Source organism: Sprattus sprattus (assembly GCF_963457725.1).
Source record: "Sprattus sprattus genome assembly, chromosome: 9".
NCBI classification, from domain to species: domain Eukaryota; kingdom Metazoa; phylum Chordata; class Actinopteri; order Clupeiformes; family Clupeidae; genus Sprattus; species Sprattus sprattus.
Genome location: NC_137928.1, coordinates 24414709 through 24440066, shown reverse-complemented (window position 1 = coordinate 24440066; position 25358 = coordinate 24414709). Strand labels below are relative to the sequence as shown.

The 25358-nt window shown below is 48.7% G+C and overlaps 1 protein-coding gene across 8 annotated transcripts in view; it reads left to right on the top strand.

Moving 5' to 3' along the window:
- The window catches only part of msi2b (musashi RNA-binding protein 2b), a 227191-nt gene that overhangs the window by 172962 nt on the left and 28871 nt on the right, over positions 1-25358 (top strand). For 5 of the 8 annotated variants that reach the window (XM_080844892.1, XM_080844888.1, XM_080844885.1 and 2 more), the window contains exons 9-11: positions 2070-2184; positions 8846-8920; positions 25239-25358. The exon at positions 25239-25358 is cut by the window's right edge and continues 3 nt beyond it. In XM_080844892.1, the coding sequence (XP_080701018.1) occupies positions 2070-2184; positions 8846-8920; positions 25239-25358 (310 nt within the window). The remainder of the gene's footprint in view (positions 1-2069; positions 2185-8845; positions 8921-25238) is intronic. The other 3 variants (XM_080844889.1, XM_080844890.1, XM_080844891.1) reach the window with 2 other exon arrangements.

Here is a 25358-nt window from a genome sequence, read left to right as displayed (position 1 = left end):
TCACACAGGGATCCACCAGCTTGTTATGTAGGGTTCAGCTGCTTTTAGTGAATGTGTGGGTGTGTACCTTGTTTTGTAAAGGTGGGTGTGTGTGTGTGTGTGTGTGTGTGTGTATATGTGTGTTTGTATAACACAGGAGGAGTCGTGTCAGATTCCCTTGTCTGCATTAGGCCAACCGTGTTGAGCAGTTGGAGCCTGTCTTTTCCCCGTATAAGTCTGTCATAAGGCTGTATTTTACTATGTGCTCTCACTTCAGTGAGCTTCCCCAGCCCCAACACAGTCAGCAGCCAACCAGGCTGAGTGTGTATATTTATGAGACTGTATATTTTTCTATTGGATATGTTTCTGTGTGTGTGTGTGTGTGTGTGTGTATGTGTGTGTGCGTGTGTGTGTGCGTGTCCGTGTGCGTGTGCGCCTCTTGTGGTTAAAACACTGCTTGCCCTAATTTCATAAGGCCATGAAATAATTGAGAAGTTTCACAGAAAAGGGCATTGCTTTGAAGGAACCCGTTATGCATGGGAGTCTCACATCCGTGCGCAGACATACCCCAGCATTGCACTGACCCACCCGTGTGTTTGCACTTAGAATGTTGCACATCTTATGACAAAATGATTTTGGCAAGTTATTAAGGTAGCTTTAGGTCATGCACGGCGGACTTGTTGATAGTCGCGTTGCCCACCAATGAAATTAGGGCCCTGTGTGTTTATGTTATTCCATTTGCACCTCTGTCTTTGTGAGAGTGAGAGCATTCGTCTTTGTGTGTGTGTGTAACACAGAGACGGAGGGCATCTGTGTGTGTGTGTGCGGTTGTGTATGCGTGTGTGTTTGTCACAGCCCTTGGTTCCTGTCTCTGAGCAACAGCCACTTAACTATGCATGGTGTAGAGAGGAGGGTGAAATGTCATTCACCACAGCAGGAGAGTGCAGCGCATGATGGCACCCTGTACACACACACACACACACACACACACACACACACCACCGCACTCCACTCAGGGGAACGAGAGCACCCCCAGGGCCCACATCACTTTCCATGATGATGGGGAGGACCAGGCAGAGAGAGATGGAGAGAGAGGGACAAGAGTGTGACAGACAGAGTGGAGGAGAGGGGGAAGGAAGGACAGGGAGACGGGAAGAAGAGAGAGAGAGAACATAGAGAGATGAGAGAGAAAGAGTTAGGACTGAGGCAAAAGACATGGAGGGAAAGAGAAATGAGAAATGCTTACCAATAAAAGAGATGACTTTTGCCTGGAGCAGGCTCTGCCTCACCATGCTTGGGCAAACACAGCAACCAGAAAATCGACACAGGGATGTGACAACTTACATTGGTGTGTGTGTGTGTGTGTGTGTGTGTGTGTGTCTGTGTCTGTGTCTGTGTGTGTCTGTGTGTCTGTGTGTGTGTGTCTGTGTGTCTGTGTCTGTGTGTCTGTGTGTGTGTGTCTGTGTGTCTGTGTGTGTGTGTGTGTCTAGGGAGGAGGGAAGGTCCAGCATATCCAAAATCGATTGTTTGTCTCTCACTTTTTGTCCTGTTCCTGTGAAGTATGTCGGTATTGAGTCTGGTGCAGAGGTGGGAATTGTGTTAGTTTCACCAGATGTGTACGTTTCTACAGTCATCATAATACTATCCACACACGAATGACTGCAAACTCACCCACCCACTGTTATCACCCCTTATCACCTTACCTCCGCACCACATCAGCTGCTCGAGGATGGAGTTTCTAGCAATGAAGTGATTTGAGTGTAAAAGTCTGAGCTCCTTGTTTATCTGTGAAGGTGAACGAATTTAAGTGTAAAAAACGATTTGACTCTAACTAACAAAAACATCATCGTCAGTAACCACAAGACTAGAAAACACCAGAAGCAAGACAGGTAGTATTACTCAGACACAGGACCCTTCGGGGGTGTGACGACATGACTGTGTCGGTGACTGTGACAGTGACAGTGTCCAGAGGGAAATGTGATGTAAATATCTCTCTTCTGACGTGTTTACCAGTAGATGTCATGTGATGCTGATGTCATGTGATGTATGATCAGTGTGATGTAATGTCCCTGCTGTGTCTGTGTTCACAGGTAGAATGCAAGAAGGCCCAGCCGAAGGAAGTGATGTTTCCTCCAGGGACGCGGGGTCGGGCCAGAGGACTGCCCTACACCATGGATGCCTTCATGCTGGGCATGGGCATGCTGAGTAAGTCCCCTCCCCAACAGTATGGAGACACACTCCCAGAAATGGAGAAACAGGAACAGAAAAATGAAGAAACTGGCAAAATGGAATAGTCTGTAGATAGATAGATCCACCCTTGTGAGTCGGGTTATGCTCTTGGTGCTTTCTGATTAAACAGAGTATTTCAGGGGTTCAGGACCACTGGGGTTCTTTAGACCTTGGGCTTCCAGAAAGTGCCTTGAGACAATGGGCATTGTTAATGGTGCGTTGATTAATGGTTAATGGAACTGAACTGGGGCGCTGTGTGGATAGTGCTCCTCAGAGACAGCCTTGTGCCTTTCAGGCTGCCACCAGCACTGTATGTTTGAGTTAATGTCACTCTACTCCGCTCCAAACGGCACTGGCAACATCCAACACAGAGACAGAAAAAAACATCATACAGTCTGTCTCTCAGCCCTGTGTTTGCTTGCGCCTTTTTTTCTCCTCTCTTTCTTTTTTTCTTCGATGTTTTGCAAGTAATAAAAGAGAACAGACAGCCAAGAGACATCCAGGCAGAATAAGAGAATAGAGCGTAGAGCAAAGGGAGAGAGAGGTGGGGTTGGTGTTATTCCTCTAACCCCCCCCCCCCCCCCCTCCCTGTGATCTCCAGCCAGAGCCCCCGTGCTTTAGTGACAAGAGATAATTATTGCGAGATTGATCGTCTGCCGAAAGTAAGTGAAGCAAATAAATGGTTTGATGCCTGGTGCTGAGTTGCGAACGGCTCAGGGCCCTAATGGAAGCAGCGGGGATAGGTCGTCCCACCCGTAATTTGCCTTGATGAAGCGTCCGTGTGGGGGAAAGGCTTGCGCAAAAATATGCCATTGATATTCTGGCCTTGGCCCCCTCTGTTCTTCTGGCCAACCTCATCGTCCCCCTGACCCCGTCCCCCACACACACACACACACACACACACTCCAACCCACCGGGGCACAGTCCTCCACATTACAGAGCTAAATGAAGAGGAAAATTGAAGTAATGTTAAATTATGAATTTATGATTTCATCTGTCCCCCACCTCAGGAGTGCTGAATAATAGGTGGAAAGGATTTTCATGGGGAGGATGAGACCAAGGGGAGGAGAAAAGGGAGGCGTCTCTCCTTAGTTGTAATCCATCTTCCCCCCCAAACTGCCCGTCAGACACTCCGCTGCGGCACCCAAACTTTGTCAGGCGTTTGGCCAATTTACAGTAGCAGCGGCCCTGGAGAGGGTCTGAAGGAGTGCCGCTCATTTTTGGGGATTAATGGTTGCCAATCCGAGCACAGTCTTTTTGCTTTTGTACGTTGTAAAAAGTCAAGTCTAGAGAGAGGTCGGGAAGGCAAGCCGTTCACACAACGGCGGCCTCAGATGTGTTGTGAGGGGTGCCCACAAATACACCTGGTGAAATACACCAATACAAGAAGGCATGTTCAGTTTATTAAGACTACACCCGTGTAGAAGATGCAAATGCAGAATCAGTTTCAGAGGAGCAGGAATATTAGCCGGTTATTTCTTATCAGTGCTTTTGTCTGAGTACTAATATTGAAGATGCAGGATAAACTTCCTTTTCCCCAATTTACATACGCTTATCCCCATCCGAAAAAAAAGAATCAGCGTGGCTCATTATTTAAAGGAAGTGTAATTTCGTACATGCCAAAATCTCATTAAAGAGCACCCCTCTTACACACCCCTTCACCCTAAACACCCCCCTCACCCGACCCCCCCACCCACCTTCGCCTTGCCTTTGTTTACCACACCTAATCGAGCCATTTATCTTTATTGCGTTAAAGGGCCTCGTGTATGCCTGCTTCAAATGAATATACATTCTAAGCCCCCACACACGAGAGCAGGAGCCGGAGCTTATTTTTTAAACAGATGGATAATTGATTCTAAAGCGAATCTGAACTGTTGAGCCATAAAATAGGTGCATTAGTATGCATATTAATAACACAAATAAGGGCTTCTGCTAGAGGGAGGCGGGGGGGCTTGATGAAGTGACAGCTTTTATTTACGGGGGAGAGGGTGCATGAAGGCAAGGCGGTAAGAGTGTGCAGTGAGGGATGGAGGGATGGAGGGGTGGGGGGGGGTTGGGTTCAGGGGGGGTGTTTGGTGCTTTTCTTTTGGGAGATGATCTTACAGTTCCTACACACCAACCACTTTCCTGGGAGTTGACAAAGAGGCACGGGAGGTCTACACATGCACACATCAAAACACACACACACACACACACACACACACACACACAGACACACATTCAGTGGTGGTGTTTGCGCGTCTTTTACTCAGATGTGCAGGTGATAAGACAGATTGGAGGTGGGAAAAAATAACAAACTATGTAATCTGCCTGTGTGTGTGTGTGTGTGTGTGTACATGTAAAGATGAGTTTGATGGCCTTTTACTTTTACTCATATTAGCATTCAGCCTCACTTCTAGTCATGGGCATGCAACAGAAGGCTGTCTCTTAGTAGACACATTGTCAATGATGGGTAGACTTCTGTATGCGTGTGTGTGTGTGTGTGTGTGTGTGTGTGTGTGTGCGCGCGTGCGTGCGTGAGTTTGTGTGAATGCTTTTGTGTATGTGTGTGTGTGTGTGTGTGTGTATTCGCATGCATGCACACGCATGTGTGTGTGTGTGTGTGTTGCTCCCCATTCCTCTGACGAGCACTGGCTTCCCCTGAGGTTCAGACTCCTGTGTCGCACTAATCCCCACGCTGTCAATAGGAGCCATGCCACAGTGCATTCACAGTAAGCTCTTAAAATGTCACAGGAAAAGCCTGTGTCATGTATATTTAGCTTTAGCATCTGGCATTTACCTCTCTGCAGACGGGGGGCCACGAGAGCACACAGCGCCCCTGTGTTTGTGGAACGCTTCCTTGGCCGTGTCTGGAGATGTGTACGCTAAGGCAACATGTTATGAAAAGGCGGGTAATGAAAGGCAAAGGCGAGAGGGCCGCTGTAAAGGAGAACTGACAGCGAGGAAAGCCTCGTTTCTGCTGAAGAGTCCCGTCCCACACAGAAGAGTAAGGTGGAGAAGGACACCATGTTTAATACATGTGTTTCACTGGCCATAGAGAGAGAGAGAAGTGTGCTCTGGGATTAGGTTTGTGTTAGGGCTTTCAAAACAAAAGTGTGCGCTGCTGGCTTTAGGAAGTTGTTAAACGATTGGAACATTTGCACTTATAAATATAAGTAACAGTTTCACAAATAATAATGTGTGGTTTGATAAATCTGCTGTCCTATAAATCCAGTAAATCCAGACAATGCCCACAATCCACAAACAAAACAGAGGACTATATAAAATAGGTCAAATAGAACTTCAACAAATAGAACTTAAACGAATAGAACTTCAGGAGGAAAGAGGGAAAGTCAGAATGAGAAGCAGAGTGCCAGTTAACCTGGCAGAATTCAGTGCATCGTGGGTAATGAAGTGCAGTGAGGACTGTGGTGGATCTCTGGGCACCAGCCTACTCAAGGTTTAGATTGAGAATAAGATTGGCAAGGAAAAGGTCGTGACCTTTATGTATAAGCTTCATGTTGAAGTTCTGGTGAGCATTTGGCCTCAGTGCTCAGCGGTCAGATAACATGTCACATTTAACTTCATACACGGAAAGCCAGGTTTTCATCATTAGCGAGGAAGAAAGGAGTTTTGATATTCACTCACACTGATATTTCTGCAGATTTTAGTTATTCATTTTTTTCCCCTCTCTCGCTCGTTTCCACGCCTCTCACTGAGCTACAGGCGGCTGAGAAAGTGATGTGTTGCCTACGTGTGTGTGTGTGTGTGTGTGTGTGTGTGTTTGTTCCCTACGTGGCGTGTGTGTGTGTGTGTTCCCTACGTGGCGTGTGTGTGTGTGTGTGTGTTGCCTGCGTGGTGTGTGTTTGTGTGTGTGTGTGTTGCCTACGTGGCGTGTGTGTGTGTGTGTTCCCTACGTGGCGTGTGTGTGTGTGTGTGTGTTGCCTGCGTGGTGTGTGTTTGTGTGTGTGTGTGTTGCCTACGTGGCGTGTGTGCTGGTGCACTGATTCTCATGGACAGCTCGGCTGGCCCACCTGTGTGTGACGCACACTCACCTCCTCGGATTTGCAACAGACTCCTCTCTTATGCATGGCTTCACCCCGAGCCTGGGGAGAAACCTACTTTCACCGAGAGAACCCCCCACTCCCCAACACACACACACACACACACACCCATGACCACACACACACACATAGAGCCATTGCGCCGCAGCTGCCACTCGCCTTGGCCGGTGACGCGGGCTGCTGTCAGGCTGAGTGATGGGCGCTGAGGCTGGGATCACGGCTGCGTCCCGAGAGGCTCACTTATCCGCCGTGGCTCCCAGCAGAGGGGGGCGCTCCGCTGATGTCAGAGAGGTTGTGCCGGTGCCGCCTAGTACATAATGAGCCATTTGGGTTAAGCCCCAGATGTGGAAGAGAGGAGCTGAAACGAGGTGTGTGTGTGGGGGGGGGGCATAGAGGAAAGGAGCCGGTAGAAGAGCTTTGGTGAGACTCACTAGCACAGCTTTGGGGGTTTAGTGTTGTAGTTCTCCCAGGCATCTTTAGGTACAGTCCCTATTTACCTTGTTTTTTGCCTTCCTCTCCTCGTCCTCTCTCTCTCTCTCTCTCTCTCTCTCTTTCTCTCTCTCTCACTCTGTTTCTCTAACATGTCGCATAACACCACCTGGGTATTTCAACTTCAGGTCTGGAGGCTGTATTTAGGCCTGGCTCACAGCCCTTAATGGTGGCATGGGGAGGGAAGAGCACCTTTAAAGCAGCAGTTAGGGGCAGACCTGCTCCCACAGATAGATACACACACACATACACACACACACACAAAGTGTGCTCTCTTGCACGACCCATTGTGGCTGATGTTTTGAAATGCTTCCAGATAATTAAGTCCCGGGCTCCTTGTGTGTGCAGTAAGGCATTGTGACAGAATAGGAACAATAATCAGCAGCTGGCCCAGCGCAGCTCCAGCTCCAGCTCCAGCTCCAGCTCCAGCTCAGCCACACGCGTCGTGCCCGTCCTCGGCTGCTGGCAGAGGGACAAGAAGAGCATGTGTGCTGGGCCCCATCCCACCTCCCTCCAAACTTCAACTCGCTCCTGCTCCTTTCTTACGTGTTCACTCTCTCTCCCTCACTCCCTCCCTCTCTCCCTCTCCCTCTCCCCTCTCCCTCTCCCTCTCCCTTTCCCTCTCCTCTCTCTCTCTGTCCTTTTCTGTCCTCTCAAATTCCAATTCAAAGAAGCTTTATTGGCATGACTTCAACACTGCGAAGTAGTGCCCGTATGAAAATAATGAACAGACATGGAAACAAGCAAACAAGTAACACATGCAAGTAATTACAAGAAGGAAGGAAAATGAAAATGTAAACAGATAATGTGAAAGTGATGGCCTGAATCACGTTGTTTTGTCCAGTAGCTTGGTTGTGGTCGGCTGCTACATCTCCGTTCGTGGTTATTATTAATTTGACCCTTTTATTCCGTATAGTTCAGTCTGTTGATTAAATATTAATACATGCTCATATGCTTACACACAAAATGGACATGATGTAAACGATTTTATTGTTTATCACATTTATCCTCGGAAAATGGCTTCATTAAAAGCTTCTGCGTTGGGCAGGAACGCAGGATTTGGAGAGAAATAAGTGCGGTAAAAATAATAACAGTGATGCTAACAGCATTTCAAGTGCATTTCCCTCCTGACAGCGTGGAAATGCAGGTTTCCTCTCCTTATCCTCTCCCCCCCTAACACCCTGTAATCGCTCGATCATATTCTCCACGTCCCCGCGCCACACTGGCTATCTCGGCTCCGCGGCTTTAGCCCCCGTCGTGCGCCGTATCGCTAAGAGGCTGTGCGGCGAGCTAATCCGCGATGTCCTGGCAACAAATATCACCCCAGTCATTGTCTCCCAGCTCTGGCGTGTCCTTCATGATCGATTAGCTGACCGCTATAAAAGAAAGGTTATCGATCAATGACAGTTTTGGAGGGAGGTGGGGGGGACAGGACTGGGCAGGGGAAACAAAACTCAGGGCTGCAGTGAGAGGCGTTTTTGTGTGTGCGTGTGTGTGTGTGTGTGTGTGTGTGTGTGTGTGTGTGTGTGTGTGTGTGTGTGTGTGTGTGTGTGTGTGTGTGTGTGTGTGTGTGTGTGTGAGAGTGAGTGAGTGAGAGAAAGAAAGAGAAAGAGAGAGAGAGAGGACGAGTGCATCTGACTCTAAAGAGTTTGCATCAGCAGAATGGCCGGTGTGCTTTCGGCGTCTGACACTTTGAAGAGGGCGCTGTCACTCTCCTCAGCCTATCTGTAATCTGATAATGACAGAGGCAGCTCTGCATACATGAATATCTGTGCGTGTCCAAGTGTGCAAGGCCATGATGATTAAAGACATCATGTATTGAAAATGGACCTTTAGTCTCCTGACCATTCCAGGGCTGTGTTATCCATGCATGTAACTGAAAGCAAATGTTGTATTGCTCTGTATATTTGTATGTGTGTGCATGTCTCATTTGTTTGTGTGTGGGTTTGTGTGAAAATACACTGACAGGGTAGCTAGCTATATGTCTGTATATGTGTGTGTTATTTTTTGGTTATGCGTGGGTGAATGCCTTTTGTGTAGCAGGTCTTCAGTCTAATGTAATTGTGATTTTCATAAATGTATTTTCTTTCCTTCCTTCTCCTTAGGTTACCCAAACATAGTAGCAACGTATGGCAGGGGATACACCGGCTTTGCCCCGAGCTACAGCTACCAGTTCCCTGGTAAGTTCCATCTTGTTAAGCTCCATGTGTGACCCCCCATCCACCCCCCCCCCCTCCCTCCCTCACACAGCCACCCTGCTGGCTGACAAACATGCCTACCCACTGCGCACCCACACACACTCCACACACAAATAACACACAACCCCCAACTCACACACATGCACGCGCACACACACAAACACACAAGCACATGTTTACAAGCACAACTATTCATACATGTGACTACAGGCAGGCACTCACACACACTCACAAACAGATGGGACACATGCATGCACGCACACACACACATGCATGCACGCACGCACACACACTCACACACACACACACACACACACAGGCAGGGACACACATGCAAGGCCTCCTACTGTGTTATCTCCCTCTTGTTTCCCCTCCTTACACACACACACACACACACACATATGTGCACACACACACACACAAATCATGTTTCCTCAGGCTACAGCAGGGTGCCACAGCTTGAAAGGCCTGTTTTCGAATCAGAGCGAAACCACATTTATTTCCCTCGCAGATTATGCTCTGATGTTCTTAAAAACTGTACCATCACTCTTGCCAGGCCCAGGGAATATGCCAGCCCTGATGCCACTTCCAATAGGTGGTCCTTCTACGATTGTTTCACGTTGGACTTCCTCAAGAGAATTTCTCGGGCTGTGACGGGTGTAGGCTGAGATTTTGAGGACCCAGTCAAAGCCACCTCATAACTGCACTAAAGTCTAAAGGTTTACCGCCCACCCTACCATCATTGATTGGGAAAAGCTCCACTTTGGCGAGTTAATGCCTTGTAAGTGAATATGTCATAGCAGGCTGTCGAGAGACCCCTGAGGCCCAGGCAGTATTTTCTGCGCCATATAAATACACGGGCCGGTGGAGAGTAGCTAATGCATTGTGGCACTCCAGGCTTTCTCAGAACCAGCCCATATTAGTCTGACCACTCAAGCTGGAGCTGCCTGAGCGTGTCCCTCGAGCACAGCCAGCAAATATCAGTGCGGGGGGGGGGGGGGGAGGACGACGACAGGAGGAGGAAAACAGATAATGGAGATGTGTAAATTGGCAGGCGGTGCTGGAAAAGGCCAGTGGTGTGTCTGAACATGGCAGAAGGGATCGAAAGAGCGGAAAAGATGGAGTCTGACTGACGCAAGGTTGGGGGGTTGTTTGCTGCGGCATACACACACACACACACACACACACACACACACACACTGTGGGCATGAAACATACACCCATACGCCTATATGCCCTCACATTGGCTCTCACACTGATGGACACATATTCATGTTCACAGCTTCATACTCAAGGGATCCTGAATTGGAGCACAGCGGTTGCATCTGTCTTGTAACAGAGTAGGAACACCTTGTCTAATAGCTGTCTGGCTGGTGAGCTTGTTCTTGAGCCAGGTCCAGATCAACACAAGCACTTGGAGATCATTGGAGATTGGCAGTCCACAACCCTCTTGAATAGAGACAGGAAGAGGTGGGGGGTGTCACTTCAATCACCCAAAACACATTCACATACTTTACCCTGTCAGACAGTAAGTGTTCGATACAGTTGAAAGAATACGAGGGAGGAGGGAGAGAAATGTAATGGGCACAAAAGAGGAAGACAGGAAAACTTTTGGTTGTGTATAATCCCTCTGTGAGTCGCCTGGCTGCAGAGGATCCCTCCCCAGCCACCTCTCACCACACAATCCCCTCTCTCTTTCTCTCTTTCTCTCTCCCTCTCTTTCTCTCTCTCGCCGACCGTCTGCTCAGATGGCACCGGTGACCTTGGTGCCGAGCTCGTGAGGTGAAAGAGGCTTTTATGCCACACTTGTGCGCTTGTTGAGTGTGTGGGGGTGGGATTTACCTTAAGCTGGGCTGCAGCCGAGGTTAAAGAATTGACTGTTTAAAAGACAGCGGGTATTTTCTTCTCTCTCTGAAGTGCTGCATGAAATCCATACAGGTGACTGGATTTGAAGGCGGTTGTATCGGAGGGCGAGCTGGATCCTCTTCAGCGTGGCCTTTGGCCTGCCCCTGTCAGATAAATCTTTAGATGTGTCTCAGCACTTTGGATTAGTTCAGTGCTATGGCCATGTGGTCTGCGCTACCGCAGAGTGGGTTTCCTCTCACACAAGTCAGATTCATATGAGCATAAGCTGTAGTTGTAAATGGTACGAGTTACTTGATTATATTCTCTAGCCTGTATTTAATGTATGTCAGAGCAAAACCTTTCATCTTAAAAAAAAAGCAATTTTAGCACTTAAATGCCAAAGTACATATCTTACATGTGAATAAGAACGCTGTCATTGTGCACGCATTGAGTATTATGGGATGTTCCCAGTAGCAGTGTTAATGCAGGTGATGGTGGCCATGTTTGTCTTCTCTATTGCTCTTTTTATTCCTTTTCTCTCTCCCTCTTTCTCTCTCTCTCTCTCTCTTTCTCTGTCATTGGCCATTCACTTCAGGTTGCCATAGTGCTACCAGAAACAATGGCAGTGTTGGGAAACATTGTTGACATCAGCGTTGAAAACAGCACATGGCGTAAACACAGTGCCTCCCACACCATGTCCCTTTGTCACGTCATGAGACCCCTTTCCCTCCAACACAATGGAGTAGCAGGTTCTCTTTCAGCAGATCTATGCTGCCTGCAACACGCGCCGTGGATAAAAAATAAGACAGTCATTCCTCCAGTGGGATTTTTATGGATTTTCATGCACTATCTAGGTGTAGTCGCTAATAGTGTCAATTTAGCACTTCAACAGCAATTTCACAGCGATTTCCCAATTTAAGTAACACAGCCTTCCGTATTTCTAAAACACAATCATCAGTAACCTGCCCAAACATCTCGATTCAGCTGGTGTTGCACAGCAGCCAGGCTGAATGTCCAGGCTCTATTTAGTGAGCGTTGTAAAGTATTGCCAAAGCATTTGGTTTGGATATATAAAAATAGATATATAAAATAGATATATAAAAATATAATATAATATTAATATAATATATATATATATATAAAATCTTTATCTCTCTCTCTCCCCCCCTCTGTCTCTCTCTCTCTCTCTCTCTCTCTCTCTCTCTGACACATTCATCTTAAAGCAGCATCTCCCAACTGGCAGATGACCTGTACCTCTCTTCATCATCACAGGGCTCTGGGAGGCCCCTGCCCAGCCGTGATGTCACAGATACCAGCCTTTAAAAGGCAGCAGTAAAGCAGGGTTGGTCCGGCGCCAACAGAGCCAGGCGGGAATAGACGGGCCGCTATTCCCAGGGTTATCTCCGAGCCAGCAACACTCACCCGCCCACACACACACACACACACACACACAAACACACACATCCGCACACATTTGTAGTGTTCGGCCCTACCTCATTTTTATGGGATAGAATCTGACATTTCAGAGACCGTAAATCCAGAGGAGACATCTCAGTGGCATCATAAACAAGCCAAACGTCACATCAGAGGCTTCCGTGTATGTATGTATGTGTTGGTGTGTGTGTGTGTGTGTGTGTGTGTGTGTGTGTGTGTGTGTGTGTGTGTGTGTGTGTGTTGTATGTGTGTCTGTGACTTGTGTGAGCTTGCGTTCTTTTACAATTGTCCGTGTGTGTACAAATTAATGTGTGTGTCCAGGTGAGTGTCTTCTTACGGCCTGTGTTGTTCAGTGGGCGCCAGTATGCAGTCTGAACTTCACTGGCTGTTTAGCTTTAGCCGCTCTCTCCAGTTAGACATGACAGCCCATCCTGCATCCGCAGGCAGCCTGCTGGGCGTACCTTTATCAGGCTGCCTGCTGCCTTGTTATCACCCAGTCAGCCCGCTGTCACGCAGGCACTCGTTGATTGAGTGCTTGATGGTGCCGCTCATGCTGTGGTCTAGCGGGGCCTTTGGCTGCTTTCAGGAGTGTCTTTAGCAGGAGTTTTGAGGGGGGGTGGTGAAGGAGACGAAGCTCCACGGGGAGCTGATTTCCTCCCCCCTTTCGACGCAGGCTGGCAGTGATGAGAGGTGACGGAGGTGGGCCATCAAAGCTCCGTCAGTCAAGGTCAGAGACCATGCCTCTCTACCCCCCCCTCTACACACCCCCTCTCTGATTCCTACTTCCCCGGTATCTTAAAGAGGAAAGGTGTGTTTATCTCTCCATGGGTGCATGTGTATGTGTGGTTTAGAGGAGAGTGACTGAAATTGGCTTTTCACTTTTGATTAGGCACCAATCACTTATGCAAACGGGCCCAGGCATCAGCCCAGGCGTCAGCCCCGTCCAGGCCCAGAGCGGAGGCCTGGCGGTGGGGATGCTACCGCTCAAAGCTCAGGGGAAATAACGCACACATACAAACACAAACACGGGCAATGCGCTCCCCTTGTCTAGTCCTCTCTGACCTCTGTGTCTGCCTGCCTGCCTGCCTGCCTGCCTGCCTGCCTGCCTGCCTGCCTGTCTGTCTGTGGGCATACAGCAGGCTGTCTTCATGCTCATCTCAGCCCTCTCTTCCTCTCTCACACCATGTGTCAGACAGTCTGCCCACCCACACACAATGCCTGAAGGCACAGAGCGAGAGAGAGAGAGAGGGAGAGAAATAGCAAGGGAGTGAGTGAGTGGTGAGAAGGTTGGAGAATACAGGAAAGGAAATGAAAGGAATAAAAGAGGCAGGAAAGAGGAGAACCAATAGCACGTCAGCAACGCCTGCAGTCAAGTGGGTTTAGGGAGAGAGGAAACGTGTGCGGAGCTTTCCAGCAGCTGTGCCACCTCATCCAACTCTTCACCCAAATTGCCTCTAATTGAAAACGCTGCTTATTAACCCAGTGGGTGTACAGAGGCAAATGCATTCAGCCTGTTACTGGCTTCAGAAGGGAGCTGCTGGGCTGCTTGAATGCTCACACACACACACACACACACACACACACACACACACACACACACACACACACACACACACACACACACACACACACACACACACACACACTTAAAATTGTGGTTCCAGATATGCAAACACACACTTACTTTAATATGTGGTTCCAGATATAAACATGCACTCACACTCATACCCATACTGGCTCCCACACGTCTGCGTGCGCACACACACACACACAAACACACACACACATACTCGCAAAGACGCACAAGCACATTCACACACATACACACACATACACCCATAGCTCTTGCTTTACAGGCTTGAGCCATGCAGATGTCGGTGCCCAGATGTTGGTGCGTTAACTGTGTTTATGTGGCAGCTGTCTGACTTTGAGGTAGGATCATGGCCGAGGTCGTGTCCCCGAGATGAATGCCGTCATTAACCCGTCCACCCTCGCAACCTTTAGCAGGTGATTACGGCAAGGCCCCTGAATGAATTTTTATCGTCAAATTACTATATTCAGTCAAAGTCAATCAATCCCATCACCAACCAGTATGTGATTAACCAGCCCTTTCTATGTGCAGACTGAAACGCTTTAATATCACTTGTCCCAGTCTGAATGTATATCTGCCATATTGACTGACAGTGCAGAGGTGTCAAAAGTCCAACAATTGCATCAAGTCTTTGTTTCACAGACTTTTAATTGGCACAAAGGTCATTTGGGACTGGGACAGGAGGGATGACCAATGGCCTCAATAAGGCAGGAGGCTCATCTTTGCCTTGCTGTTAATGGCCTCTCCGGTCCTCTCCTTTGTCAACATACGCTGGATGACGTATTCATTCTTTACTTCGGATATGCAATGAGGTTGTGTGTTAGATTACGAATGCTGCGGTCCCTGTGGCCCTGTGTCTCTCTCTCTCTCCACCCCCACTGCACCTCTGTGTCTCCCAGCTCCCCCCACCTCCACCAGGAGGGCCTCCTTGGATGAGCTCCCCAGGAGACTGCAGCTCTTGTCTTCTTGGGGCTGTGCCTTACTGTCACTGTGTAGACTCCGCCATTATTCTTCTCCCTGCTCATGGGGAGCTCAGGGTCTGTGGCCTCTGTGGAGGCGATAAGGTGTGTGTGTGCCCGAGGAGGTCACCGGCCTCTGTGGAAGGGATATGGAGTGTGTGTGCCAGAGGAGGTCAGCGGTGGAATCGGTGCTCTTCATCATCAGTGGCCATGCTATTACGAGAGCGGAGGGCATCCTGTGGGGCCACAGTGACACTACATGAGACAGAAGGTACGGACATCTCAGGCATTTTGAGTGACGGCTCCGTCTGGACCTGGTGCCCGCTGACCTCAGCTGTGGTTACAGGAGCCTCCCCATGGCCCGGTACAGGTTCAGGTTGGTTAGTAAGTTAGAAAACAAACCTGAAATGGAGCCAGCAATTTGGTTTTCTGAGAGCTGTGGCAGGGCATTATACTGTCTTAGGAGTGCACCCCTTTGTCATTGTCAGCTTTCAGTGTACAGTAAACCCAAAATCATCAGTCTACAGTTTGTTTGGCAGATGCCCTGCGACGTCCTGATACAGCCAGGCCGCGCAGGCTCTGTGCTCAGGGGGGCTGTTGTTCTCACCTCAACATTAAGGCTTCGGAGATGCTGTGCGAGTTGAAACAAGTCGGTATATGCCCTTTGGTGTGCTGAATGAGGAAAATAGAGCGTGTTCTGCCAGAATATGTATTTTCACTCATCTGTTTATCATTTTATGCATTGGGATGTTGGAAATATTATGCATAGAAGTGGCACAGGAGCATGTCTTCAATCCCTTTTCTCCTCAGATTGAATACTTAACGTTATCTTTCTATTCTGGTTACTAGAGATAAAATACATCGTGTGTGTGTGTGTGTGTGTGTGTGTGTGTGTGTGTGTGTGTGTGTGTGTGTGTGTGTGTGTGTGTGTGTGTGTGTGTGTGTGTGTGTGTGTGTCGTTTTTTTTAACAACTGAACATTTACCCAAAACATCCTAGCTTTGCAGAAACCTTGCGTCCTACCTTGGAACTTCTGCATCTCCTGTATTACTTACGGATTGTGTGTGTGTGTGTGTGTCAGGATGTGAATACAGTTGACCCACGTTTGTGTACAGCCACAGTCACATTCATCTGTGTATGTGTGTTGTGTGAGTATTTTTGGGGTCTGTTATGGGGCATATAGCCTCTGAGTTTCCCTCCGGAGCTAACTGCTATCCGCACACACGTACGCTAACCCACCCAACGACTGTCTCTGCAGTTAGATGGGCGCCTGTGGAACATGTTGCTGAGATGATGGATGTGGCGCGGGTCTCTCACCGTGTCTAATGCCCCTACAAATAGCTCTGTGAAATGCTCTATTAGCCCGCCGCGGTAATGTGCCGGTGTGTAGCGCGCTAGTGGAGGGCGGTAATGCACACAAGCCAATTTTATTCTTGTGTCTGACAAGAGGCCCGGCTCCAGATAGTGTGTTTTTGCTATGGTGGGATAACCTGGCGCCCAGATGGGTGGTAGACAGATGGAGGTGGAGGCGGAGGGTGGTGGTGTGAGGGGGTGGGGTAGGTTACCTGGGTGGATGCATCAGTGCCAGGGTCAGTGGATGGAGCCAGGTGTGTGTGTGTGTGTGTGTGTAAGTGTGTTTCTTTAAGCACTTCACGAGTTCACGTTCCAAATGTGCCTAAAGAGAAGCGAGTGCAAAGCGTGCTTGGCAATGTCTGTAGCCAGGGTCCTGAAGTGCTTCGCAGGGATCGCGCAGGAGTCGTGCAAGAGTCGTGCAGGAGTCAAGCCGGATCCATGTGTACACCCCCTCCCAAGGGGAGGTGCTTGGTTTAGAGTGAGCAGTGAAGCACATGCCGCGGCTTGAGCAGCTAGGCTGGGAATAAGTCACCGCATTGAGTTTGATGCTACAGGCGCGGCAGATTTCATCACTCTTCTCCCGAACCTCCATTTCCAACGGCATTAATGCTGAACCGCAGGGAGAGAAGCACTGTTAAGGCAACTTGAGTCTGTTTGTGTATCCTCTGTCTCGGGTTTTTTTCATTTGGGTTTGGTGTTATGCTGCAGTCAAGCACATCAGGCACACACAAACACACATATATTTCGCTTTATCAATGCCAGGTTGTTCAGGTAGTGAAGAAGTGTGTGTGTGTGTGTGTGTGTGTGTGTGTGTGTGTGTGTGTGTGTGTGTGTGTGTGTGTGTGTGTGTGTGTGTGTGTGTGTGTGTGTATGTGTGTGTGTGTGTTTGTGTGTGTGTGGCAGTGCTGACTCTCTCTGCCATCTTTTCCCAGGATTTCATGTGCTTTTATTGCACAGATGGTGCGTAGCCTTTGATAGCTCAGCAGAGAAAAGCGACACAAGTGAAGGGTTTCAGGTGGCGGGGGCGGGGGGGCTAAGGAGTGACTCACCTCTTCACGTTGCAGATGAAAAGATGGTTGTGGAGATTGTGTTCTCTCTCTCCGTCTCTCTCCCTCCATTACACCTGCGCTCTGTCTTTTTTTTCTCTCTCTCATTTGCTCTCACTCTCACTCTTTTATAGCTCACTTCTACTCTGCCCTTTTAGATCAGGCCTCCTTTTCTTCTGCACACATCCCCCCCCCCCCCCCCCCCCGCCTCCTCTCCCACTACAGACTGCATTCTCCTCGTCAGAAAGACCTTGGACACAAATGTGTTCGCTGCTGGGTCATTAAATTGAAGGGGTTCTCAACCTTGCGTTCAAACTAGTTAACTACAGGTGGCCACTGCCAATGTCACTGTCAATAACATCTCAGAGGTAGTAGAGGGTCCTTCTTTTGACTGAGAAAAGAGCTGAATGTCATTTAAAATCAACTTTTTTCGGTGGAAGATGGGAGCTTTGCCATCAATACATATGATTCTGCTCTTTCTCTATGATAAACATACCATCAGGGTTATGATGCTATGCTAATTAGATACTGAGCACAACAGAACTGGAGTTCTTTATGGTTACTTTGTCACAGAAGAAGGTGTGTGTGTGTGTGTGTGTGTGTGTGTGTGTGTGTGTGTGTGTGTGTGTGTGTGTGTGAGAGAGAGAGAGAGAGCTCCCTGAGCCTCCTGCAGATGAGGTGGGCTGGAGAGAGAGCTTAAGTGGGTGGGAAAGACAGAATGGATGAGGGTGGATGAGAGGCAGGAAAAGAGTGAAGAAGATGGCGAAGAGATGGATAGTGACGAAGAGAGGAGTGGGAGTGAAAGGGTGAGGAGAGTGGGTAAGATAAGTGTAGGGGTGCTGGAGAAGAGAGAGGGAGAGGAGGACGTGTTAATGACAAATGATGGAGTCACTACAGAAAGACAAAAAGAAAGGCAATTTGTTTCACTTCTGCACACACTCACTCACAGCGTGTGGTAGTACATTTTGTTTAGAACAATAGGAGTCTGTAAGCAGAGTTTTTAATGAGATTCCCTTATTACTCCTCATTTTTCTTCTGAAATTAACTTTGCGCTTCATTCAAAGTCATCCAAAAAGTACCAGAAAATGAGAGATGAAAGCGAGGAGAGAAAGAAAGAGAGAGGGAGTAAGAGAGTGTGTTGGGCAGAGAGAGTGAAGGAGAGTAAGATGGAAAATGCCCCCCAGGAGTCCAGCTGAGAACAGATGTGTCCTTGTCCTCTCGCCAGGCCACTGCCCCCACGGCCCCCCCAGAGTAGCCACCCCCCACAGGCGGGAGGGGGGTAAAAAAAAGGGGGCAGCTAAATGTTAGCTTTGTCTACTGGAGTAATAAAGGCGGTGTGAAATGGATTTAATGCCGCAGGGCCTCTCTTGGGTGGCGTCCTCCTCTCCCCTGCTAAGACAAAAACAATGAGGTGGCGCCATCTATTAATTAACCCTGCCTAATCCCCGCGCGCTAATCTCTGGCTAAGAACCTTGCCCCTCCCCTCACACTGGATCACCCGCTAGTCCTTTAACGCCGGGCACCTCGCAGCCGTGACGGGTGAACAGAAGAGAATCAGAGACACAGCATGGAGAGATGGGCAGGAGGGAGAGACCACTACCTCCCATCGGTACAGATAACGCACATACACCCACACACACACACTCTCTCTCTCGCTGTCTCTCTCACAAACACACACACTCTCGCACAATCACGCACACACACACAGAGACACTTTTGCAAAATCACACACACACACACACACACACACTGTTTCCCTTTCTCCCTTTCTCTGTCCCCCTCTCTTTCACACACACAGACATATAGACTGTGCACACACACACACACACCTGCCTAGCCTCTCAGCAGAGGACAAACTGATGCATGGTGAAGCTCTGAAGGATGGCGATGTCAGATCAGGGGGACACTGGCCGTCAGCTGCGAATGATTTCCCCTCTTGTCAAGGATCCTTCTCTTTCCCCGTCTCTCCGGAGATTGATGAAAGAGGCCTAAAAACAACACGCGCTATATGTTTGATTTTCTCCAGCCGGCTGAAATTATGCATTAGGCCCCCGTGATGAGCAGATGCACTAGAGAGGAAATGAAAGGGATTTTTGGATGGCCACTCATTTCTGGTGATTGCTCTCACTCTTTCTCTCTCCCTCTCTCTCCGTCTCTCTCTCTCACTTCCTCTCTCGCTCTCTTTCTCTCTCTCCCTCTCTCTCCGTCTCTGTCTCTCTCACTCTCTCCTTCTCGGCCTCTCATCTGTGTGGCAGTGTGGTTTTCCTTACTGCTTCACAGCAGGGAAGGCTCCATATTGACCTGTCAGCTCACACCCAGCCAGTGCCATTGGAAGTGCCAATGACCTCATTCTCAGTTTCTTCCATCTCGACATCTGTGTGTGTGTGTCTGTGTGTGTGTGTCTGTGTGTCTGTGTGTCTGTGTGTGTGTGTGTGTCTGTTTGTGTCTGTGTGTGTCTGTGTGAGTGTGTGTGTGTGTGTGTGTGTGTGTGTGTGTGTGTGTGTGTGTGTGTGTGTGTGTCCGTGTCCGTGGGTGAGTATAGCAAGTGTGGGTGCTCTTTAGGTGGATATTGTGGAGAGAAGGTTAGAGAAGGAATGAGAGAGAGAGAGAGAGAGAGAAAGTTGGAGACGGAATGAGAGAGCTATGACCCATCTAACATCACTGGTTTCCTTCTTCTCAGCAGCTCTCTGTGGATTATATTACTCCTTCATCCCCAGCTGCAACTCTTCCTCTTCCTCTATCTCTCTCTCCCTCTCTTGCCCAACATGTTTAATTTTCCCCCCCTCTCCCCTCCTTTATGCCCCCTTCTCTGTCTCCCACCCTGGGAGAGATGTCTTGTGTGTTGATCACACGGCTATGTGTGTGTGTGTGTGCATGTCTTCTTTTATTCTTGGCAGGTCCGAAACTCTTCAGAATACGGTACGAACCACCCCCGCTTCCATTCCATTTCTCAAGCGTCAACTCGCTCCCATTGTTGCCTGTTCTTCCGCCGTGTTGATTAGCTTGTCCCAAAGACACATTTTTGATTATGCATTAGTGGAAAATAAAAGGTTATTAGGGCCACTAATATAATGGTTTGGGGGTTGTCTTAGTTGAATAATAGGGAGAAACCCGCCAGAGACGAGGCTAATTACATCCCAGAACTCTATCAGAGCTGCGCCATCTGCCAGCGCCCGTCCCTGCATTGTCTGTGGGGCGGCGGCTGTGAATAGACCAGTGCGGCCAAAGATGTGTGTTTTAATTAGAGCCGCACTGTAATTATATTTATATTATAATGATGACTTAGACCGAGCGTTGGAGTGGATGTCTTTCATTGTTCAAAAAGGGGGAGATAATATTTAATTACAATGTTTGAACAGTTCCCATTTTTTTTTTTAGAACACTGCAGATTTTGGCAAGTGGTGAAAGGAGAGTGCATTTGTGCATTTGTTCACTCATGCTATCTCTCTCTCTCTCTCTCTCTCTCTGTCTCTCTCTCTGTCTCTCTCTCTCTTTCTCTATGTGACTCGCAATCTTATTCTTTTCTTTCACATATGCACACACGTATACCCTGCAAATGGGTGTTCACTGGCTTTTGACTTCTGTATCTGAAAGCGGTTTTGGGGCGTGTACTCCATATACGTGCAGACACACACAACACATCCACACACAGACATACACACAACACCCACCTATGCACACACAGACATACACACAACACCCACCAATGCACACACAGACATCCACACAACACACCCACACACAGACATACACACCCATGCTTACACAGTAGGGCTGTAACGATACTCCTACCTCACGATTCGATTCGTATCACGATTCTTGACCCACGGTTCGATACACCCCACGATATTATTATTATTATTATTTTTTTTTTTTATTTCACATTAGAATAAGTATGAGCTATAAAAAAATGAAGAAACAATTTATAACCAAATATTGAGGTTTTTATTACTCAAAGCAATGCTGTTGAAAAACATTCAACAAACTTCTGAAAAAGTAGGCTTGAGCATAGCCTAAAAATATGAGTGAAACAACACATAAATAACCAAATAACTTAAATAACTTAAACTATGATGGCAGTGTATGGCCAAATGTGACAGACCCTAACTGCCACGTATTTTATGAACAGGGCCCAGGCTAATCAAATGAATGAATATCGAGGAGGCAAGAGTTTAGCAAAATAAAACGTTTTATTTCTGTAGTTTAATAAATATCTGGTCACTGGTGTTTAATAACATGACAAAAACAGTTCTCACACACGCACACCCTCATAAACTGCCATCATAGTTACCCACGATTACCCGCGATATACAGGCTACTGGCAACAGTAACACACCCACCAAAAAGAGCTATAAGATCTGGAATAACCCAACTCACGCACACGAACCAGAGCAATCAAACGTGTTACAATGTTTCAGAACACTACACACATTAGTGAATAGCCGCCACACTACTACACTACGTATTATGGTATGCACTTCCACACAATGCGCACACAATGCGCACACTTGGGAACCACTACAAACTGAACGTTAGGGTTACACAGTAACCCCGTACATCACAAGATGGCCGTTAAGTAACAAAAGCACACACACACACATTCATACACACAAAATACAGAAAGATCCAAAGAAAGTAACATAAAGTACTGGTGGCCCTCTCACAGCCTATTAACTCAAAACTATTTAAGTACGGGAAAACAGTGGTCAAAACACGACGCAGTGTACGTCTTTCTTCTGAGGGAGCGTTAGACCACCCGCAACCAAAACTCCGGAGAGGGAGAGACAGCTATGGAGCAATTAACGCACACACTTCTATTCTCCGTGCAGAGCAGTCATCCAGACAAACAATCCGGCAACCACGCGCCAACAATTCAAATGGCCGATTCAAATGTCATCTGAGGTAGCCATTGCGCACAGCACACGTGTAGGCTTACTAGCGAACCAAACTTTTTGTATCACGTGACCGCTGAGGGCATGTCGCGGTTCTGCCTCCTCGCATCGCGATGCAGGTTCGTGGCCCAGAGTGTCGCGATTTCTCGGTTCGATCCAATATCGTTACAGCCCTATTACACAGACATACACACAACACATCCACACACAGACATCCACACACAGACATACACACAACACCCACCCATGCACAACAGACGTGCACATATACAGACACACACACACACATACACACAACACCCAACCATGCTTACACAGACATACACACAACACATCCACACACAGACATACACACAACACACACACGTGCACATATACACAGACACACATACCTATGAAGCTTCCAGCCTCCCATCAAAGCATTTAGGGTTCAAGTGAATTAAAAGGCCATTTTAGAGGCATTTGGAAGGGAACAATTAATCCCTGGTGTCTAATTTCATGAGGGGAGCATAAAGAGGCTCTCCCCTGGCAGCAGGAGGCAATAACGCTGCCCACCCAGCCCTGTGTATCATCATGCCCAGCTTCCTCCCACACCTTACAAATCACCCCTACTCCAGCGGACACTGCAGGCACACACTCACGCCCGGGCCCAGAGGCCTGGTGGCGATGGGGTGGGACGAGGTGGGGGGGCTGGAGGGACCAAATTACCCCCCTCCGCCTGGCTGATTGAGTTCCAGAGCATAAAGCTCAGCGGCGAGGCAAGAGTGAGATGATTAGTGTCGTCTGGCTGTGCTGCCATCCATCGCCACCGCCCCTGCTAGCCCAGCCCCCTTCCTCCCCATCACGACACCCACATTCCCCTGCCCCTCTCCTCTCCTCTCCTCTCCTCTCCTCTCCTCTCCTCTCCACTCCTCTCCTCTCCTTCCCTCTCCTCTCCTCTCCTCTCCTCTCCTCTCCTCTCCTCTCCTCTCCTCTCCACTCCTCTCTTCTCCTCTCCTTCACTCTCCTCTCCTCTCCTCTCCTCTCCTTCCCTCTCCTCTCCTCTCCTCTCCTCTCTCCTCTTCTCTCCTCTCCTCTCCTCTCCTCTCCTTCCGTCTCCTCTCCTCTCCTCTCCTCTCCTTCACTCTCCTCTCTCCTCTCCTCTCCTCTCCTCTCCTCTCCTCTCCTCTCCTTCCGTCTCCTCTCCTCTCCTCTCCTCTCCTCTCCTCTACTCTCCACTCCAGCGGTACACATGTGGAACCACAGAGATAAGTGTCTTGTAGTGGGACTACAGGTTGCTATGTCAATCCTGTGTTTCTCTGTTGTTGCTGTTGTTTTTCCGTAAGCTTTAATGGCCCTGATGTCCACAGGCTGTCTGAATCAGGTCCCACCACCACCACCACCACCACCACTGATGTTTCCCCCTGCCACTACAGGGAAACAACACTTCTGTATGGACTGGTTTAAAAGTTCTATAGTGAACCTCTATATGAAAAGGGTGCTTCTCTGTTGAAAAACTGCTATAAATCCCCTCAGCCAAAGCAAACCCTTTAGCTAAGTTATTATTGCATTAGCTAACGTAGTAATGATTGTAAAGAGTCCATAATGCAGAAGTGAAATGGTAATGTAAGGAGTGTGTCACTTGATCAGGAGTCACGGAGGAGCACCACTGCACATGACATGTAGTATCAAACTCACTTTAACACACAAACTTCACTTTCAGTGGATGGGAGGAGAGCTTGACACTCGTAATGTTTTCGCAGATATCTCCTCCGCAAAGCTGGCACAAAGTAATGGTGTGCACCAGTAGAACATCAAGTGCACAATGGAAAGGCACTTATTCATTTACAAGCACCGAAAGAAGCGCTGAGCTCATGTCATGTCCTGTCCTGAGATTCACCCTGTGGACTGCGGCCCCAGCCTGGTCTGCTTGTCTGTAGGCTTGATAAGCTGAGGGATTGTCACGTACTCATCCAGGCGTAAACACTGAGGCTCTGCTGTCCTGTGATACTGACGAGCAACTCCTAATGACGCCGTGGATAGGGCCCACTGGTCTGGGATCAGAGGAGAGAGAGGGCAGGGCTTTACCACGTTAGACTGGGCAGAGGAGGGGGAGGGCAGGGCTGTACCACGTTAGACTGGGCAGAGGAGGGGGAGGGCAGGGCTGTACCACGTTAGACTGGGCAGAGGAGGGGGAGGGCAGGGCTTTACCACGTTAGACTGGGCAGAGGAGGGGGAGGGCAGGGCTGTACCACGTTAGACTGGGCAGAGGAGGGGGAGGGCAGGGCTATACCACGTTAGACTGGGCAGAGGAGGGGGAGGGCAGGGCAGGGCTGTACCACGTTAGACTGGGCAGAGGAGGGGGAGGGCAGGGCTGTACCACGTTAGACTGGGGTGCTGGGATAGACTCATCCGACCCCTCCACCCCAGTGCGATCTAAATTGAGATGCATGTGGACAGTTTTGAGTTTGTACACTCTCTCAAGGTTGAAACTAAATATGTGTCACACAGTGTGTGATCATGGTGCAAGTTAAGGTTTCCCTGTTGGATTATGGACGAATGGCTGTTAGTCATGTTGCCCAGGATCTCACAGAGGTGAAATAACCTTGTTTTTATACTCGTAACATTTCAATCATTAAGTGGCCAATGTCTCAACGAACCAATGCATATCTCTCTTTTTTTGACATCTCTCTCGGATCTTCTCCAGTAGTTTTGTAATATCGTACGGTGCAGTACAGCATGATTACTTCCTTCCCCAGTGGCCCTGACATGATACCTCTCTCCATTCATCTGCACTCCTCAATGCTGGGAACACGCACACAGACACTCATACACACTGACTAGCTCACCAACACAGCTACTGCATTTCTTCCCTCTTACATATACAAACACTCATGTAGACATGCACTTAGGCACCAAGTGACATATACTGATGATTGAACATGAACACTTCAGTAGTGTTCTCTCATTAAGTCCAAGTGCACACACCCACCAACATACATAAACACACATTCTCACCCACATACATACATACATACACACACACACACACACACACACACACACACACACACACACACACACACACACACACACACACACCCGCACACACATTCTCTCATACAGGTAAGCCCAAACAACTCCAGCACGAACTCTCACCTAGACTGACCCCGGTGTCCCCCTCTCCCCCCTCCCACCCCAGGGTTCCCGGCTACAGCGTACGGTCCAGTGGCGGCGGCGGCAGTGGCGGCAGCAGCGCGCGGCTCAGGTAGGGGCTCGCGCGGACGGGGCGGCTACACGGCATACCCGCAGAACGCAGGGG